The 20,429-nt window shown below is 43.7% G+C and overlaps 2 protein-coding genes across 5 annotated transcripts in view; both read left to right on the top strand.

Annotated features, from left to right (window-relative positions):
- Window positions 1-774: 774 nt before the first annotated feature.
- On the top strand, window positions 775-8,946 carry OTP (orthopedia homeobox; the record flags this gene model as incomplete). The annotated part of the gene is made up of 3 exons (XM_079917256.1): window positions 775-811; window positions 2,118-2,527; window positions 8,203-8,946. 3 exons carry the CDS (start codon window positions 775-777, stop codon window positions 8,731-8,733), a joined length of 978 nt encoding a protein of 325 aa, XP_079773382.1. The 3' UTR covers window positions 8,734-8,946.
- Window positions 8,947-10,525: 1,579 nt separating this feature from the next.
- WDR41 (WD repeat domain 41) overlaps window positions 10,526-20,429 on the top strand; it is a 169,232-nt gene continuing 159,328 nt past the window's right edge. For 3 of the 4 annotated variants that reach the window (XM_079917347.1, XM_079917349.1, XM_079917351.1), the window contains exon 1: window positions 10,526-10,845. The gene's annotated coding sequence lies outside the window, so the exon portion shown is untranslated. Of the gene's footprint in view, window positions 10,846-17,546; window positions 17,599-20,429 lie in introns of all 4 variants that reach the window. The other variant, XM_079917348.1, reaches the window with a different exon arrangement.

Below are 20,429 nucleotides of genomic sequence, written 5' to 3'. Positions count from 1 at the left end.
TTTTGCTCTCTAGGCCCTGCCGGCAGGGCTGGGACTCTGTAGGCCCGGGGTCCCAGCCAGGGCGTCTGGACCCTAGGCGCAGGCCTGCTGGGCGGCAGCGAAGTCTAGGCGCGGTCTGGAGGGCGCGGCGTGCCCTTGTTGTGCTCGGGATCGGCAGGCCTGCGCCAGCGGCAGGCCAGTGTTGCCCAGCGCGCTGGTGGGGGCTACTCTCGGGTCACCAGGGGGTCATGCCCTGCTCTGTCCCCTGCCCTGCCTCTTTCCCAGGAAGACCCTAGCTCAAAGAGACAGAGCTGCGCCTTTGGAGCGAGCAGGGCGGAACAAGGAGAAGGAAAGGTGTGCCTGGAGGAAATCCCTGGGAAGAACTATCGGAGGTCGGGCCGAGAAGCCCAGGGCGAGGGCAAGGCGGCCGCCGCTGCTTTAGCAGCTGCTCGGGGCTGGAGCCGCCAGGGCGGCCGCTGCCGCCGCCTCCTCGGGCGGGCGCGGGCGGGCGGGCGGAGTGGGGGACTCTCCGGGCGCTGACATTTGCAGGCTGCCCTCCTGATTGGTCCCCTCGCCGAGCTGCTCACGGGTTCATTCAACTGTTAAGCACCTCCCCGTCTCTCTAAAGGACATTATAATGCAAGAAGCCCCCTTTTTAACCACAAACAGAATTTTCTTTCATTTAGGTGATCTATATATATCTATATCGTATAGCTTATAGCTTATATCTATTTTAAATAACTTAAAACCGCTAAAATTTGGGGGGGAACAGCTTTCACCCTGGAGCGGTGCGCGATGCTGTCTCACGCCGACCTCCTGGACGCCAGGCTAGGTGAGTGCGCGTCTCTCGCCCAGGCAGCCAGGAGAAGCCCCGGCAGGAAATTGTCAATTTGTTCCTTATTTTACCTTAATGTGCCCTAAATGGACTAATTTCTTTAAAAGTAATTGTGCTGCATTAAAGTTTAATTTGATTTAACATCGTCTTTTTAAAAAATCTATGGAATATGTAGATCCAGAGGAGTTGGGAAATGTTGTTACTTTTTGTTTTTCTTATTTTCTCTCTTTCCCCCTCCCCTTTATTATTTTTTTTAAGGGAACGACCTACCCCGTGATAATTTGTTTGGAGGCATTTTTCTTTCTCTCTTTTCACCTCCTATTTGCGTTAATTTGAGATTTCTTTCTTCTCTTTTTCCCTCTCTTCCTCTCTCCCCACTACCTCTTTCTCTCTTCCTCGTCTGAGTATGGTTGAATTTGTAAAAATCGGTCTTGAAGGAGAAGCCGCTGCAGTAGAAGCGGATTTGCTAAGTGTGCTCATTGAGAAAGGAGAAAAGCCAGATTCATCCTCACGGGCATCCGGCCTGCAAAGGGACTCGTCATTGCCAGTGGCCGAGAGGAATGCGCCTTTTATTTCTCCGGAAAGAAAAGTTGAATTCTCTAAAGCTTGATTCACTGTTATGTCTAGAGAGTTTACTTGAGTTTCCTTAAAGCTGTCTGGGTTACTGGGCTCAGGGTTTCCGGTTTGGGAATCTTTGGTGATGGATGTGACTCCATTTTCCAAACACTTTCTCAGATTTGAGGGGGAGGCGGAGCTGATTTGGGTTGATTTCGGGAGGTGGAAAGCTTGGAGACTAATTCATCTTCCGAGAAAGTGAGACGGAATCAACTGAGGGCCGGAGGTAGAGTTCGTCAGGCTGCCTGAGCGCAGGTGGGGCAGCAACGAAGGAATCGTTTAATTTTTCTTCTTTCTTTTCTTTTCTTTTCTTTTTTCCCTCCTGGTCGAAGGATATGCTCTCGGGTTGCTGGGGCACCAGGGGTACGGTTCATGAAAGGGACTCCGAGGCATGTTTCATTGCCGGGACTGGGAGTGTTTCATTGTGGGAGAGAAGAAAGCATGTGCTGTTTACTATGTTTACTACGGGACCCCGCGGCGGAGAGAGGGGAAAGGGCCGGGAGACGGTATTACAGCCTGACTGTCCAAATCCTGGGGAACCCAGCTGAGCATCCCGGGAGATTGCTCCGTAGGGCGACCGCGGGCTCAGAGGGAGCCGAAGATGGGGCTGAAAAAGGACCGCGCGAGGAGAACAGTCCCTCCTGGCATGGCCAGGACAGTAGTGACCACCATCCTTTTGCCTCCTCAGGTATGAAAGATGCTGCCGAGCTTCTGGGCCACCGGGAGGCGGTGAAGTGTAGGCTGGGCGTGGGGGGCTCCGACCCCGGGGGCCATCCGGGGGACCTAGCGCCCAACTCCGACCCAGTCGAGGGAGCCACTCTGCTGCCCGGGGAGGACATCACCACAGTGGGCTCTACGCCGGCCTCTCTGGCGGTGAGCTCAAAGGACCCGGACAAGCAGCCGGGGCCCCAAGGTGGCCCGAACCCCAGCCAAGCAGGTCAGCAGCAGGGCCAACAGAAGCAGAAGCGCCACCGGACGCGCTTCACCCCGGCGCAGCTCAACGAGTTGGAGAGGAGCTTCGCCAAGACTCACTACCCCGACATCTTCATGCGCGAGGAGCTGGCGCTCCGTATCGGGCTGACGGAGTCCCGAGTGCAGGTACGCTGGGCTTGGGCACCAGGGCAGAAGACAAGGAGGGGGCGGGTGGACTTGGGCAAAGGAAGCAGGGTCTTTCCTTCCCTTGCAGGGATCCTGGGCTGCGCTTCCTCTACCTATGCTTTCCTGGGTCAAGTTAGCTCCTCTGCCCGCAAACTGGCCCCATCGATGGACAGACAGTGCCCCCATCTCCTGCCAGTTTGGCCACATCCCCGCAGAAACTCCTCAAAAGCGAAGCCGGCGTCGTTCAATTACTAGGTCTCTTCCTTCCTCCTGAGAAGGGAACCTCCGGGTCTCCCACCTTCTGTGTCTCCCAGGCGGCTAAGTCCAGCACGCGATTACACTCCAGCTCTCGTAACTGACAAGCATTTCATTACCCCCTAATGAGTTTGTGTTAAGAGTCTGGATAAATGGGAGAATGCAACAATTATACAGAAAACATGAAAAAGGAGTAAACAAGGCGAAATGGGCACATTTCATAAAAGATCTACACCTGGGTTTTACGGTGTAGCTTTATTCTCCTGCTTATCACACTCCTACCGCTCTCAGGCAAAACACCCCTAGCCTTTTACAAAGGCTTTGAACTTGGCGGCCTACCAATGCGCTGGGAGAGGCTGGAGCGATCCCCCACAGACTATGAGTCCTGGTTTTCCCTAAGGTAACTTGGGGAGTGGGGAGGAAAGAGGGCTTTCTTGTAGATCTCCGATTTGAAGAAAGGACATTTGGGGCAGGAAAGATTGACCGGCAGTAGACAAAATCATTACTGACCCCTTGTTGTCATCCAACCCCGATCCAAGTTGTAAGTTACATGTGACTTAGAAAACCACACCTGTAAGTTTTTTGAAAATCGGGGAATAAAAGTATAAGTCCAATGCATCTCGGATTTTTTCTGCTTTTTAGAAGAATGAAAACATTATGTCAAATATTTTATGTACAGGTGCTGGAGGTGAAAGTCCAAGGCGCGCGCTTAGTCTTGAGCTATCCAGGGTTCTGAAACCTTCCTTTCCTGTCTTGGACGTGGTATTTTCTGTTCCTTACCCTGGGTGTTGATCTCAGCTCTAGCTGCTTTTACAAATTTTAACTATCTTCGCTTTACAAATTTTAAACATCAAAGTTTAAAGATCTCAGTTACTTTACATTTGATCTAAGAAGAGACAAGAGTGTCCTTAATCACGGTGTTGAGTTTTTCTGTCTCCGTTCTGCTTTTTAAAGATAGTCTAACCTGGAAAAATAGCATAGGCTTCTGTTTTAAATAGAAAAAAATGTCATTAGGGAGTTAAAGTGGTCAAATTAATATAGTAATATTCAGGGTATAATATAGATTAACATTTTTACTCAGTGTAAGTCTGGGTGGTTTCCTTAGTGAACTCTGGAAGCCCTGAATCATGGGCCATTGAAATTAAGCAACAAAGGCATGTTAATTGCATTGTGCAGAAATATATTACTAGTGCTCTTAATTTTTTTTTTACCTCACACCTCTTTTAAATCTTTTGAAATTGAGTTCAAATCTTAACAGAAATATACAATTTCAATATTTCCATTACCGTTCATAATAGTACTGGCTTGTTAAAATCCTGTCGGTTCAAAACTCATAAATTTTTTGTCACTCAAGAGAAATGCTATATAATAATTTTTATTTTAAAGACTAAAATGCTATTGCTTAACCTGCTTACTAGTAATTAGTTGGAATTAAAATAGAACTTAGAACCACAAATAAAATATAATTGGACAACTGACTTTGTGAAAAAAGAAAATGAGGTCTATTAAACTTTATTAGGTCTTCCAAAGGTTAATGGCAGTGATTCTTTTAATATAAAAAGTTGTAAATGAAATAAAACATAAACTATGTAATAGAAACAGTTATTTTCAAGAAGTACACAGAAGAATAATCAAGAAGAATAGATACAAAGTACTTTAATTGTTCTAACATAATGTTCAACCAAAGATAATAGCTTGATGCTGCTGATAGGAACAATTTAATAGAATGGCAATTTCAATATTTTTAAAAATAATGTTCCATAGTTTAAAAAGTAATCAGATCAACATAACCTTCTTAATTAACATTTCAAAATGATTAACATTATGTAATGTAATGCAAAAATAATTTATGTAAAATGTATTTACTTCACAATTCATTGTATCGTTGCTCCTTGACCAAATTCAAATTAAATAGTAATTGGTTTATGTTCTTATATGATGAGTACTTCATAGTTTTCTTTATAGTTAACAGATTGCCACACATTCTTTTCAGTACATGGGGCCACTGCACTGATTAAAAATGATCTAAACATTTAATTTATTGCAATTGTATGTTTTTAAAGATACTTTTTGATTCTAGACTAAATGATCTCAAATACTTATTTTTATCTATATCTGGCATATATCATACTTTTAAGTATTTATTAAAGCACCTCTACTCACACGGAGGCCAATTCCATGTCTGATATCGCTCCTCTTTTCTGGCTAGTATAATAAAACCATTCCTTTTATAGCATGCCATTATTAGAAACCAATTTCAGAATTATTTATAACCTGGAATGGCTTATTAAGCAGCAATGCGAGAATCATGCAAATTACGCGATCAAATGCAATATAATAAGCATAATCATTAGTCTCTAGCACGGATTAATTAACTTTCAATATTTTATTTACATAAAAACCAAATCAGTGAAATAACTTCTGCACAGCCAGTCTTGCCTTTCAATATTTTATACGAACAAAAATAATGTGCTGTAATTCCATTGACCGTGTCCCCCAGAATGGCCCTGTCACCTGCCACATCTTAATAGGGGGACAAGCCAAGAGTATTTTCTAGTTTTCTAATGGAATGAGAAATTGCATTTTCTTCCTCTCCCAGCACTATTAAAGTGTAATGAATTCGGCCCAGAGTTCACGGCTGGCTGATCGAAATGAACCTGAGATCTGGGCTTTAATACAGCTCCCCAGATTTCCTCCCAAATCTTCACATTAATCATTTGCTGGATTCCAATGAGATCTTCATAAAGCATTTGCTTCGAGGGGGAAAAAAGTAATACTCTCCCTTTCTCCCTCTCTTTCTCTATTTCTGAGCCATTTATAGGTGGGGAATTAAACGGGCTATATATTTTAAAATACATTTACAGTATGTCTATATTACTGTAACAGCAGATATCATGAAAGTGGATTTTTAAATTCCAACCTCCATTAGATTCTCACTGTTGTATTAAGCATTTTCTGAGAAGAGCTGCATTTCAAACTGAGTACAAAGTTGGCCATGGCTGCGGTTAATATATTTCCTGGAGTTGTCATCTCTGTATTCTCAAAATCTCCCTTAGGTTTTACCTGCATTTTAGTCTGTCATGCTCTAGTTTTCAAGTGGAAACATTCACATTTTTAAAACATATGCATCATAGCTTGGAACGGAGGTGCTCAGACCCCATGCAGGTTTTTTTCCCAACCCCAGTAAGCCATGAAACATAAAAAATTTTGTAGCCATTATTTGACTACTAACCCTCAAACATAATTGAGCACGATTTTTCGATTATTTCTATAATATTTAGTTCTTCAACAGCTGTTCTTTTCCGCTTGGGCCTGAGATTCAGAAACCTTTCTGGCAGGCGTGTTTTTTACTGAGATTCTTCGGGGCAATTTCTCCCCCCTTTCTTCTGCTTTTTTCCCCAGTCCCTCACCCCGTGCCCGCCCCAAACATTCAAACATTTCGGGATTCACTGACATTAGCAGGGTGCTAGGAACCGGTATTCATAGATATCTTTAAAAATGTATCCGGGTGCGGAGTGTGAGGTGTGGGGACCGTCTGGACACAGACACCGTCCCTTGTCTAGGGCTCCATCCGGTCCAGCCTTGGATGGGTAATGCAAAGCGACCTCTGGCAGCAGGTCTCCTCGCTATGCTTTCCTGGGCTCCTGCGGGCTGCTCTCCGCAGAAGGCCGCTAACAGCTCAATCCGCGGCCTGCCGCATTGATCCCAGCCTCCACCTAGGGTTCTGCTGCCTCATTAATCCGCCGCGCCACCAGCTCAAGGGGCTTTAGCAGGGAAAGGACCCAACATCTTTACCCAATCCGGACACTGGAGTAGGCGGAAACATGGGAAGTGGGGTAGAAACCAGAGAAAGATAAGGTGGTGGGCGATGGGGTAGAAAGGCCAGGGCCAGCCCAAAAGCGGGAGAGGATTCTAGATTGCAATGCCGTTCACATGGGTAAATAGAGAGTGCACGGGTGTGAACAAACCATTGTGCATAGCCGGTTTACCGGGAAAGGCGGTCAGGTACTCATACTCATGATGCTTTAGTTTGCGGAATAAACACTGAATAGCTTGGATTAACACATTATCTTTTGGCCATGAATATGGTGGTCAAATTGCGTTGGCCAAATTATGAGAAAATTCAATCAGTACCTGAGCTGTGTCCCACATCATTTATATTTATGCATAGTAAGCCTCCAACTGACTACTGTTAAACTGTAAGCCTGCCAAGTGGGCATGCTGACATTTTTTTTAAATAAAAAGATCAAATTTAAATATGGGGCAAAGGGATGTTATCTTGGTCAGGCAGTTTACTTGATATATTTCAGGAAGAACCCTTCCTTCCCCTGTGGTGGTGAATTTGACATTCATAGACAAATTTGTCTGGTAAGGTCTGAACTTCCAGGGTCACTGTTAAGAAAGAACTAATAGGCTCACTTTGGAGTATACTTTATAAAACACATCTCCTTTAAAAAGACATCTGGGTTTGTTTAAGCAAAATTAAATTTGATTCATACCTATTGTGAGCTTTACACTTGACTTCTTTTAGTTTGTAGTGATCAGAAAATTTGCTTTTAGTTTATAGATGAAACGAGGGGTGGGGTGGGGCTGAGGGAATTGGAGGCCTTGTTATTTGGGATCCTCAGTAAGTTCCTGAAAATAATAGATTTGAAGGCCCTGAGGCTTAGGGCTCCGGCAGCAGGTTCCAGCACACTTGCACAGCCCAGATAAAGGTACCCTTAGAGGGGCTTGAGAACAAGGCACGGATTTGTGGCAGCAGTACCAGTCGTTACGAATCAGAAGTCACGGTGGCGACCCAAACAACACTGTAACTCAGTGGCGCTCGCTTTCCCACACGGATCACTATATTAACCTCTCTGCTCTGTCATCCATGGCGTTAGGGGTTCTCCTTTGTCTTTCGATTTTGGAACTGGCTATGTCATCCACGGCCCTTCATCAATTTCCAAAGTTACAGCGTTTCAGAAAATTCTATACCCCATCATTGTTATAAGGCACGCTATTAAGCCACATGGGTACGCAAGTTTATCTTCATTTATACACCTGTGGGTCCAGCCTTGACACATGCCTGCCTGCAGACCTGTGCATCTAAGCAGCGAACAGAAGGTGCCAGCGTGCAGGGGCGTGGTGAATACTGCGCATGGTGTATGTTTGCACCGTGTGTAAGCGCTCCGGGGCACGATCACTCAGGACCCCGGGAGCTGGCGCCCGGTGGATGCAAGGGGCGCCGGTTGATTCCAGCTGGTGGAAAACCAGGGTCACCGGCTGGGTGCGGGGGGCGTGCCGGGCCGATGGCACTTGTTCGGCCTGGAGCTGAGCGGGTGGACCTGACGCGGGTTTCTAGGGCTCAAGCCCCCGCCCCTCCTGGCCCGCCCGCCGGCTAACAGCGCCCTGTGTGTCTCCCGCCCTGCCCGCTTCAGGTCTGGTTCCAGAACCGGCGAGCTAAGTGGAAGAAGCGCAAGAAGACCACCAACGTGTTCCGTGCGCCGGGGACGCTGCTGCCCACGCCAGGCCTGCCTCAGTTCCCGTCGGCCGCCGCCGCCGCCGCCGCCGCCATGGGCGACAGCCTGTGCTCTTTCCATGCCAACGACACCCGCTGGGCGGCAGCCGCCATGCCGGGAGTGTCGCAGCTGCCGCTACCGCCGGCGCTGGGCAGGCAGCAAGCCATGGCACAGTCGCTGTCCCAGTGCAGCCTGGCGGCCGGTCCGCCGCCCAACTCCATGGGCCTGTCCAACAGCTTGGCGGGCTCCAACGGCGCGGGGCTGCAGTCGCACCTCTACCAGCCTGCCTTTCCCGGCATGGTGCCCGCCTCCCTCCCCGGCCCGAGCAATGTCTCCGGCTCGCCCCAGCTCTGCAGCTCCCCGGACAGCAGCGACGTGTGGCGGGGCACGAGCATCGCCTCCCTCCGCCGCAAGGCGCTAGAGCACACAGTCTCCATGAGCTTCACTTAATGCAGCCGCGCCCGGCCCGCTCCGCCCCCGGCACCGCCCCCAGGTCCGCCCCGAGGCCCTAGCGGCTAGCGCCCGGGCGCCCCGCCCCCGGCCCCGGCCCCCAGCTCCTTCTCCCTCCAGGCCTCTGCCACCTCTCGCTTGGTCCTTTCCCTTGTCCTCCACTCTCCCGGGCTCACCCCAAGCCCCAGACCGCGAGGCCACCCCTCCGCCTGATTTCGCTCTCCCCAGCCTCCCCAAAGACCTCCTCCCCGTCTCACGCAGCTCCTCCCTCCTCCCGGTCTCTAGCGCCTCACCCCACCTTTCCCGCTACCCCCGGCCTTGCCGCTCGCACTCTTCGTGCTCGCGCCCTCCTCACGGCCTTCTGACTGGCTGCATTCCCATCCACACCTTCTACACGACGCCTGCGGCCCCCTCGCCCACCGCCTCCCGTTCGGTCCCTTCTTTGCCCGCACCTCACGCCCCTCCTCCCGTGCCCTGCAAAGAGCATCCTTCCCGTCATTTTACTTACCAGGGAGTAGACTCAGGATCTGAAATCAGACACCAATGGACTGGTTTGTGGGCAGAAACACACACACTCGCACTCTCGCTCACTCTCAGACACTACACACACGCGCGCACACACACATACACAGTGCACCTAGGTCACACACGGACGTGTTCAAGGGACAGCACAATGTTAGGGATTTTTGTCTTAAAGGAGGACAAGCATCTACTACCAACCGCCTCATCTGAGGACCCAACAGATTACAATTTGATTTATCCTTGTATTCTTGCTCCGAACTCCTTTCTTTCTTTCCTCTCCCACCACCCGTTCCTTGCCCTGTGTACCCAGTCACATCCATGCAGCCCTGTACTGGCTTGCAAAAGAACGCTTTTATTTTATCTTTCTTTTATTTTCTTAAGCACAACTGTGTGCGGGTATTGAGGGAAGGCTTCTCAGGAGGAACACAACAGTGGATTGGGTGGCTGGAGTAGACTAAAGCAGTCATGTGATGAAGAGGTGATCTTACCAATTTTGATAAGTCTTTATAAGGAAGATTAAAATAAACGTAAGAAAATTTTCCTTTTGTAAAAACAAGCCACATATCTTTTCTGGATCCTTCAGGACTGGGGTTTGTTTGCTTCCTTTTTCCGTTTCTCCTTCCTCGCTGCTCTGTGCCCTTGGTTGTTTTGTGGTCGTCCTGTCGTTCCTCGTGCCCCTCGGCCACCCCCCCACCCCCCGCCCCGGCCCCTGCTGGCCGCCGATGGGTGCACTCGGACATCTACAACCCTGCAACTTTGTACAGAGAAAACACAATCAGCTCTTTCTGCATGTGCTGGTCAAATCCAAACCCAGAGAACAGAAGCGCTTTCGAAGAATGAACAAACATGTGAAATAGGATGTTTTGTGTAGATAAAGCATTCTTGTTACATACTGGTCAATTTGTGATATGTTTTAACTTATTGTCTGTGCTTATTTATGGAATCTGGTTTTCTTAATAAATGTTTGAGCTAATATAAAGCATATTATTTGACTTTTCCGGACAAGTTTATATCAACTTAAATGTAAATGGATAAAATAAAATCATTTTCAGTATGTGATATGGAGAATAATGGGTTTTGGTGTGACTTGGAATGGCGTAAGGGTCTCGTGGTGGGGGAAGGGAAGAGAACTCTTCCAGGAGGTTCTCAACTCGCGCTCAGTCGGCAGGATCCCCACTTTTGGGACGCGTCCGCTTTTCAGTAGGCTTGGGTTCAGTTCCCTGGTTGCCCAGCAGCCTAGGCAGCACGCACCCACACGGCGTCTGGCACCTCAGGCCCGGCTTGGAGTCGCGCGGCCCGCAGGCCGGAAGTGAAAAGCCGCGCAGTGATTTCCTCACGCGAGTTCGAGGCCTCGCGAGGCTTCGGGTCGACCCCAGTGCCTCCCGAGCCCGAGATGGGCCTACAGGCGGAGCTTCCCGTACCAAACGCAGGGCGCGAGAGTCGATATGCTTCTGGCGTGAACTGTTTCCCTCGGACAAAGGAGCTGACGGCAACCCTCGCCGGGCTGCGTCCGGGAGGACCACCGTGAAGGAAGCGTGGAGACCGGGAGCTCTGCCGTCTGGCGTCGCCCAGAGCTGCGTGTGACCCCAGGTACGCTGTGGACGAGAGAGGCCCGGGGCTCCTCCCTTGGCGCCTAGGCCTCGAGGCCGTCCGAAAGAGGCGGCCCGGCCCCTTTGCTTCGGCGGATCCAAGTGGGGGCAAACGGCATGGCGGGAGAAGGGTGTCCAGGGCGACCTGGATGCGGGTCGGAGCTTCTCAGGCTTTCCCCTGCGAAACTGCTCTGGTTTTCTCAGGGTCCAACTTTGGGTCGAGCTAACCTCAAATTTAGCCACGTGCTCAGTTCAAACTAAGTGGTAGTGAAAAATGGCTTTTTTTTTTTTTCTGTAGAATGAGCTGGAAGGTTGCAGGTGTGTTTTAAACTTGGAGGCGAGTCGGTATCACGGGCTTTCTTTGGAAGACTAACCAAAATCAATCTTGTGGTGTGAAATTTAATGGTTATTATAGGTATTAGAATGTACCTTTTCCCATGGGAAGATTTCTCAATTGGTTGCCACAGAATGGAAGCCCTAAAAACAGCCTTGTCCTAGAATACCATTTCATACCATTGGGAACTGTTGTAGTTGTTACTCAACTGTATAAGGAACTGTTGTAATTGTTACTAAACTAAGAGAACACAGTGGAATCTCCTGGAAGGTGAGGACAAAAACGCATGATTTTCTATGATAATGAAAAATCATTTGTTCATGTTACCTTAGGAATTTTAATTAGAGATATTCAATAAAATTGGTGAGTGGGTTCACAGAATATTTCAGTTCTACATTTTCTAAGGGTATATTTAATATAATGTTAAAATATTAAAGAGGATAAAAACAGGCTCATTTGGGATTTCATATAAAAATGGAACATTTCTATGTTTTAGAACTCACCCTAGATTTTAATTTGGCAGCATAATAACCAAATTTCTAAAATATCTGTAGATGAAAAATACTTTTCCTTGTTTTTACATTTTGTCATATTCTCCCTTGGCTTAGATTAGTGCTCTTTTTTTTAAAAACTTGAAATTGTGGAAAGTGTAATCTCAAGTCCCATTTAAGAGATCAGTACAAATCACAGATTGCTTCACCAGTGAGCATGGAAGGTTGTTTACAAGGATGCTAATTTTACAGCTTTTTTATGCTGCTATAAAACATAACTTTATGATGTAGGAATGCAATAAAGGATGCTGAGTGGGATCTTTAAAAATCGTATTTCTGAAAGGCAAGGGAAATGGGATCTTTCATTTAAAAAAAATGGGCCAACTCAGAACATTGATGAGAAGTTGCAAATCAACTGAAGTGATAGATGCTTTCAAAGATACTTATATTTCATAATATAGTGGTTATTTATCAATATTATAATGAAAGTGTACAGAGTTTTTCACTTGACCTGACTCTGGAATAATATTTGTTTCTATGGCAATAGATTTTTGTATTAAGAATTCTGAACATTTTAATGTCATATATGCCATTAGCATAAGGGAAGGCAACCTGGTCTAAATTGTTAAGGTTGACAGTTTAGCAAAGATAAAAAGCAGTGAGAATCACAATCACAAGCCTGAAAGATTTCTGTATTTTGAGGGAGAAAAAAAATAGCAACAGAGTGATGCTTCATATTATTTTTTTACTCCTTATCAGCAGCAATTCTGACTCAAAACTATTAAAGTCATAAAAATAATTACACTTAATAAGGTAATAAGGTAATAAAGACAATAATGATGAATAATATCAGAATACAGGGTAGGTAAGTACAACATGTTAGATGTCCTGCATCTAATGAATTGTGCTTTTTGCTGAGTAGTCTTTTTGGCATTGAATACTGTCACCACCACATGCTAGCTAGAAAAAGTCAAAGTCTATTATGATGTAACTATATGATTGATTTATTTGAGTACACATTTTCATCCTTGTATCTTTATTTTCTCCTCAATATTGGTACTAAATATCATACATGGCATGCAAAGGATGTCATACTGATGTTGCACTTAGTTTACCTTTTGTTGATGGTGGAAGAAATAGGTTATAGGAATTTAACCTACTAAAGATGATGTTAGGTATTGAATAGAAAATAGGATGCAGAGCAGTTGGGTAAATCAAGGTAGTCGTAAATGGAAAACATAGAGGAAGTTCTAACTTTGGGGCAGTTTATGTTTGATGTTGTCAATGACTGCTTACCCTGAAACTGAAAATGTTTTTAATTTGTGTTGTGGACTTTACATATTAATTTTTAGGATAAAGAAAAAAGTTAGCCCACAAAGATGTGTCTTCTAGTAATGGCAGTAGTTAACCTGTCAGTTGAAAGAATGTAACCTTTCTTTTCTCCCTTTCATGACATAAAGGTAATCTCATCTGAGGGCATTTATGTGAAGAAGTAACAGCATGGCATAGTGAAACTACTGGCTCATTAATCCTGGCATCTACTTCCTACAGGCTTCCTTGATTAGTTAGATTCATTCATCGGGCCTTTCGGAGTTTTTGATTTGTCACCATTGGCTAGGTTCACTGACTTCAGGCTAAATTGAGCCAGAAGCAATGTTTATTAGTAATTTTGTAGTACAGGCTACCCTAATAATTCAGCCCAAATATCTCATCTGAAGAATATCCATTCACCCTCGCTTTTAATGTGGGTTGCAGCTGTGTTCATAAGGAATTGAAAGAACACAAGTGATTGGGCATGTATTTTCTAAATTAGTAATATGATGGCTAATAGCTGTAAACCCATCTTCGTATCCAATGCAGAAATTATGATTCATTTTTAAAATGAAAGCAGCAACAAAGGCGGGCACCCCCTGCCTGGCTCTGTGCTAACTCTCATCAGTGCAGAGCATTTGGTACGGGAACCATGGCCTATTTACATGTGATCATTACAGAGAGAACAATGCTTTTCGCTTTTCCTCATGCATGCTCTATCAAAACAATGCATGGATTTATAAGACTTACTAGAAAACGCTTTTAAGGAATTTCAGGCATGAGCTACACAGAGGGCCCTCTTTTGATTTTGACGATGTCATAATCAGTCTTTAAGGGGGCATAATTAGTTGTTTGTGCAGTTAAGCTGCATCTTCCATCCACATGGTCAAATATCCCATATATCCAAGTTTCCATCTTTAAAGCCACCTTGGATTTGAGATACACTTGCTGCAGTTGCTCCTGCTGCCACAATTCTTCTTAATTCTGAGTTGAAGTAATTCACAAGTACCAGGAAATATATAATTAACCCACATGACACATGTAGAATATGTTCTTTATATCTTTCATTGAAATATCACAGGACTTTACATGCTTTTATTCACAGTCCTTATTGAATCTATTTAAGATGAACCCAAACAATGTCTGGTTAAGAACCCCTAGAAGCCCTTAGTAGTGAAAAGATTATATGTGATTCTTATGAAATTAGAAATACTAAATTGTAAAACACAAAACATAGGTATACTGAAATTAAATAAGTTCTTTCTAGATTTTCTAATTGCAGAATTCTGAATGAGTTCAGTGAAGCTGAATTGGTCTCTCTTTTTGCTGCCCTTGCTTTATTAGTTATCACATGCTTAGTCTGCCTAGTTAGGCAGCTACTCCAACACTGATTTCAGAAATAACGTTTTCTGATGGTATTTATTACTTTTCCTCCAGTATGTTACATTTGAACCCCATTTTTCAGTTTGTAGAGAACATTATCTCATTACATCATCATGGCATCTTTATGAAGTAGATATTGTAATCTGTATTTTACAGATGAAGAAATTGAGACTCATAGAGGTTAAGTAACTTGCCCAATGTCACATACCTAGTAAGTGGGAGAGATCATTCTTTTAAGGTGGTCTTCAGATCTTTTAGCAATAATATTGTGTATGTAACATGTAGATGCTGCTCTTATTCTTAAGGGAAGAAACTAAATAACTTACCTTACTTGGAAGTTTAACAATCCACCCTTGTAATTTCAACAGGACAGATGCTTTTTGATGGGACATGATAACTGCATTAAAATTAAACATGGTTTCAAGAGTCTAGAAACACTCATTTCCTTCTGAACTTTACCCTCTCTTTAGTGGTTAATTCAAGATAGTTCTAGTGTGCCACTGAGAAGGCTCTTTATTGTGTGAGCAATCTTTATCAATGGAATTGTCTCCTTGTGATATGATCTCTGGGCTGAGATGGTAAGAAACTTGGGAACTAGCTCTGGGAGTTCTTTGAGGTGGATGGCATTGTACATGGAGAGAGGATGGTTTGACTGTTCACAAGGGAGAGGATCCTTGAATCCCTTGGCCCTTCAGATGTGTTTCTTGTCTGTCCCTGCAAGATTTTATGGGAGGTCTTTTGATGTTGTTTCTATATAATATTAAGTAGTCACAACACAAGATAAGCTATTTCCCATTTTCCTGTTCTTCACATATTAGAAACCCTCAATCATAGAATTATAAAATCTTAACATTTGAAGGGATCTTTGAAGTCACCTCATTCAAATTCCCTGACCACAGTTGACCCTTTTTTTATTTCTCACCAAGGGGACTGACAGATTCTGGTTGAACACAAAACCTCTATTATTGGCCCAACTGCCAAGAAGTACTTCCTTTTATTGAGCCTAGTTGGCCTCATGCTCTTCCTTCTATAGTCTTGCCTCAGTGGGGACTTTATATTACACCTCTTAGTGCTAAAATGATTTTTCTTTTTAGTCTTTTTTTAGTATATCAGTCAGTATAACACCAGGCTATGCTGCGGTACCAGATAAACCTCTTCTCTCTGGCTTAACATAACCAAGCTTTGTTTCTTGCTTACACAGATTCCACTGTAAGTGAAGTGATTCTCCTGGACACCTTCCCTTCATGTGTGACTCAGTGATCCAAGCTGTTTTCATTTTGTGGCTTGACCACTTAATTCTGGGGTTTCCATCATCTTTGGGGAAGGAAAAGAAAGAACTGGAAGGTGTGAATTGACTCTAATGCATTGGCCCAGAAACTTGGGCTCAAGGTCCAATAAACAAGAAATACTTAGGTGGCTTCCTGTAATTGCAAGAGGGCTGGCAAATGTAGGGGAGCACATGGATAGTCAGTGAGTAGAAAATATCTCTGCCACGATCTTATTTTCCCTATGATAAACACCTCTAGTTCCCTTATTTGACGCGTTTTTCATACTTATAAGTCAACAACTGTTTTTTGTGTGTGCTTATTGGCAAGGCATGGAGGTGGGGGTGCTAGAGAAATTGATGATGACCAGGCTCTTGAGGAAGCTACCATGTAATTAAGGGGACAAGACAAATATATTTTGAAAAGAAAAATATACAAGGCAGCTTTTAATGGTTTGATCAAGTGTTAAGTACTGTGATCCATATCATAAATGAAGTGGAAATTCAAAGAAGAAGGAACTCATTGGGGATAGAATTTCTGGGCAAGGCTTCCTGAAGGAACTGGGCCTTAGAGGATAGCAGTGTCATCCTTAGGATTTTTTTGTCCGCTTTAGTGGAATTGTTTTGACCTTTCCTGTGACTCTTATTTTTAAATCAGTAAACTATGTTTGGTATGTTTATATTATTACTAAATTCTTCACTTGCCTTCTTAAATTTGAAGCCATTGATCAGATTCAGGCCTCTAATGACCAGGACAAGTCATGGTGGACCATCTGCCATACTCATATTAGTAGCCATTCATAATCTTATATAGTGTTATTGGAGTATCACTGATACTCTCTAATTGGATAAGTTGTAGCAATATAATTCCCCAACACCTAGCATAGACTCTGGCACATAGTAGGTGCTCAGTAGATGTTTATTAAGTTGAATTTCAGATGTGTTGGTGTTAAGGCTCCCAACTTATTGCACTTGCTACTTGTCTGTTATATCTCAGGGAGTAGTTAGCACTTTTAAAATATCATATATTAAAGGGCTTACATTAAGGTGAAAAATAAATGAATTACTCCTGACAACAAGCAAAATAATATATTCATTGCCACCAAAAGAGACCATGCTCATCCTATGGTGAGCTCATTGCTCACTTGGAGTAAACTAGTCACCCATGGGAGGCTAATTACCTTTTCCAAAGGACTGGGGAACCACGTAGCATCTTCAAAAAGATAATTTAGTAAATGATGCTCAGGTATATTGGAAGAGTTAATATGCCACTCTTAGAAACTCCAGTGACTGGATTGTTTCCTACAATAGAGGGAGGATCACATGCTTGCCAGGAAACCAGCCATCTTAAATTTCCCTGTTGGAAGACTTAAGAGCTTCATTTTCATTTTAAACTTAGTGGCTTCTCTGAGAACTGGTTGTATGCCATGAGACATTTCAGGTTTGAAGAGTTATGATGAGAATTTTCTCCTTAGGCAGAAGAACTCCAAAGGAGGACCGTCAGGTTCTGGTAGGGGTTGCTCGTTAGGAGATTGCTGCTTCTCAGGGAGATAGTTTTTTTTTTTTTTTTTCTTCTCTTTGAGTTACAGAATAACAATCTTTGTCCTGTTCCTACTCTGTTATAGTTGGGGACCTTGAAGAAATGCAGCGTGGTTTGGAAAACATAGTTGTAATCCTTGGTCAGCCAATATCTGACTGTATGGTCTTGGTCCAGTCACTTAACAGCTGTGTGGTTCTGATTCCTCCTATAATATCTGAAGTTCTTTCCCAGTGCTAACCATTTCTAATACATAATGTTATAACTCTGTATGGCTGACGGGTGTGGGGCAAGTCAATTTAAAAATACCTGTTAATCAGAGTCCTAGGCTGGTTTTTGTCTAATCTGTTTCTTTTAAAGGTATTGTCCTTTTATCTGGCAGGAGGGGATCTGAATCTGAGTCAAGTCAGCATTGTGTTAAAGGGAGTGAAAAGGTAAGCACAAAAATCTCAGTGTTCTGCTGAAGAGTACTGCCACTGACAGTAACCTCCTTGTAATAGGACCAGGGAAGAGGTTGGGGCTGCAGTGGAATTATTTTCCAGAGTGGGAAAGGAAGATTGGAACATGCAAGAATTTAACTTTCTATAGACAAATATGGCTGTGCAAAGGAATCCTCATCCCTGTCCTTAAATCATTAGTGCCATGGGGTTTGTATATCATCCAATAAAGTATGGTTATCCCATGCACTTAATTGAAAAGGAGAAATGAGAAAAAAGACAACCAAGACATAGTCTCCTATAGGAAGCACTCTGTGTTGTTTTGGTTGGATTGATTGGATTCAGATGGTGCTAGTGTCTTATGTAAAGTTAGCAATGCAACTGGACAACTACTTAGAAGCTAGTGTGATACAGTGTCAGCATATTTATTCAATTGCCAAGGAAATGCCTCGTGTTTATAACCACATGAGAGAATGAAAAGAATGGGCAGCCTAGAACTGTTCAGGTGAGCAAATGTACATAGGCCAGGAAGTATCTCTGTTCATAACCTTTTTTTATGTATGGATGAAGGCAAATAATTCAAGTCCGGGGGAAACTGGTAAAGTATGTTGAGCTTTTTGGGAACCTTTGGCCTTCTTCCCTCCTCTGATACTTTTAGAGTCAGGACCTTGTCTTTCAAATCCTTTTCCCCATTCAGAATAGGAAATTAGCTGGTAACATTTACATTTTGACTGACTAGATTAAAGCAATATGCTAATTCATTCATTCAAAACCCTTTAATTTTATTGTAGAAAAAATGTCTTTATCTTAATCCATCTAAAAAAACTTAAGCATTAGGAGACAAATGAGCGTGTTGTTGGAGATCGTTTCCCCTGGGCATTCTGCAATTTAAGGAAGTTATACCACACCTGAGACTGGCCCCCCAGATAAATCTACTTTAGTTTTTTAGGGCTGCTCCAGGAGTTGGAGAAAAAGGAGTAAAGAAAAATAGTCTTCATTTGGGAGGCAGGAACACAGGTGTTTTTTAAGTTATTCTTCAAATGGCATATATACTCTTTGTTGGACTTATTTCCCAATAAGAAGATGACGACAAAAGTATCAGTTGTAATTTTCTCCCTCCCTCAGTATCCCATCTTCAAACATCAGTTTTTTTAGAGTTGCCAAGATTTTACAGATTCCCTTAGAGATTGACTGCCTAAAAGCTTCTAAGTACACAGAGGCACCTTCTACATTGTTGGCTTCTCTTAGGTGAAACCCTGAGCTCCAGTGTCACTTCAGTCGTTTACCTGTCTCCTGGCTTTAAAGAAGTCCTCTTCCCTCACTGGTCCCTTGAAAAAAAAAACCCCTCACCTCTTTCTCTTCCTTAATTTCTCGGCTTTGAAATCCCCAGAGTCCATTTTTTATTGTGTAATATTCTGCCCTGAGTTTCCTTCTTCCTTCGCTATGGTAATCCTCTTGTTTCTTCTAGACAGGCAGTACGCATGCTCCTGCCCCCAAATTTCTTCTGTCTTAGGGACATGTGGAGTTGGGGTCAAGGCTGGGGAGAAGCAACAGCTGGACATGTTGCCCAAATACCTCAGGTAATTGGAGTGGGGAGAGGAAGGAAAATGGAAGCTTCATTGAGTGTAATACAGGAAAGTATGACTTGGAGCATAGGGTAGGTTGAGATAGTGAAACCTGGGTTTGCCAAGAATCAGATCCAGGACTTTTGCCTCTTAACCTGTGTGTATTGATGATTAGTTTAGCTATTTCCTGGCCTGAATGCATGGTTCCTGACACTTACTAAGTGGCAAAAAATATTTGTTGAATAAATAACACTGAGGTGGTAATGAGGAGAAAACACCACACTGACTTTGATTTTAGGTATGGAAAAGTGAGAGAGGAGTCAAATGATTTTCAGCATAAAAGTGAAAAATCATATTGATGTGAGCTGCTTATCTAATTATCATGAGTCACTGAAGCAGTTATACGTCCAATAAAATACTTCTAAGTGAACTTGGAGTTCTCTTTTGTGACAGTGGTAAAGTCTACTAGATGTTAGGTAGGCTGTATCAAGGCAGGAAGGTCAGTCCCTAGTCATTTAATCTTATTATTGCTGGTTAAATTATTCACACAGATTATGTGAATGACCAATGGTCATTTAACATCATCTTCAACATCTCCAAGAGACAGGAAACTCACCACCTTTTATGGATCCCATTTCTTCTAAAGCATTCTTATATCAAACTAAGAACATCCCCTGTAGGGATTATCCTTCATGTCCCACAAAACAAGTCTGCATCCTTTATTACTTGACAGGTCTGCACATGTTTAAAGACAGCTTTTCTATTCCCCTTCCTTTCCTAAAATCTATGGAAAGATTAGAGGCTGTGGTCAGAGGTGCTAGGGTTTCCCAAGTTATCAAAAAACTTGCTTAGCCGTCTTTATTAAATAGAAGACAGATTTTATCCATAAGGAGTATCAGGGCATCTTTATTCTTTTTCCTATCCCAGACATTTAAAGCAGGGTTTTTTTTTTGTTTTTTTAAATCATCATTTCTCAGTCTCTAGGGATGGGATTTAGGAATCTCATTTTGAAGTTTGAGAACCGCTGTTTCAGTCGCTGAAGCTATCCAGGTGAATTAAGTGTAATTGATGCTAATCTCAGGAATGGGTCACACCTAGAAAGCAATGTTGAGCCTTTCTGGCCTCTCACCTAACAGCCTTGGAACAATCTTAAGTCTTTTACTGATTAAATATTAACATTGACCTGCATTAGGTCTCTTCTTCTCATTTACAAGCTCACTCTTTTCCCTCTTTCCCTCAGTCGTAGATTTCTCAATTCTAGTT

This window comes from Stenella coeruleoalba, assembly GCF_951394435.1.
Source record: "Stenella coeruleoalba genome assembly, chromosome: 3".
NCBI classification, from domain to species: domain Eukaryota; kingdom Metazoa; phylum Chordata; class Mammalia; order Artiodactyla; family Delphinidae; genus Stenella; species Stenella coeruleoalba.
Note: the sequence above shows the minus strand (reverse complement) of the source record. Positions and strands in the feature narration are given on the sequence as shown.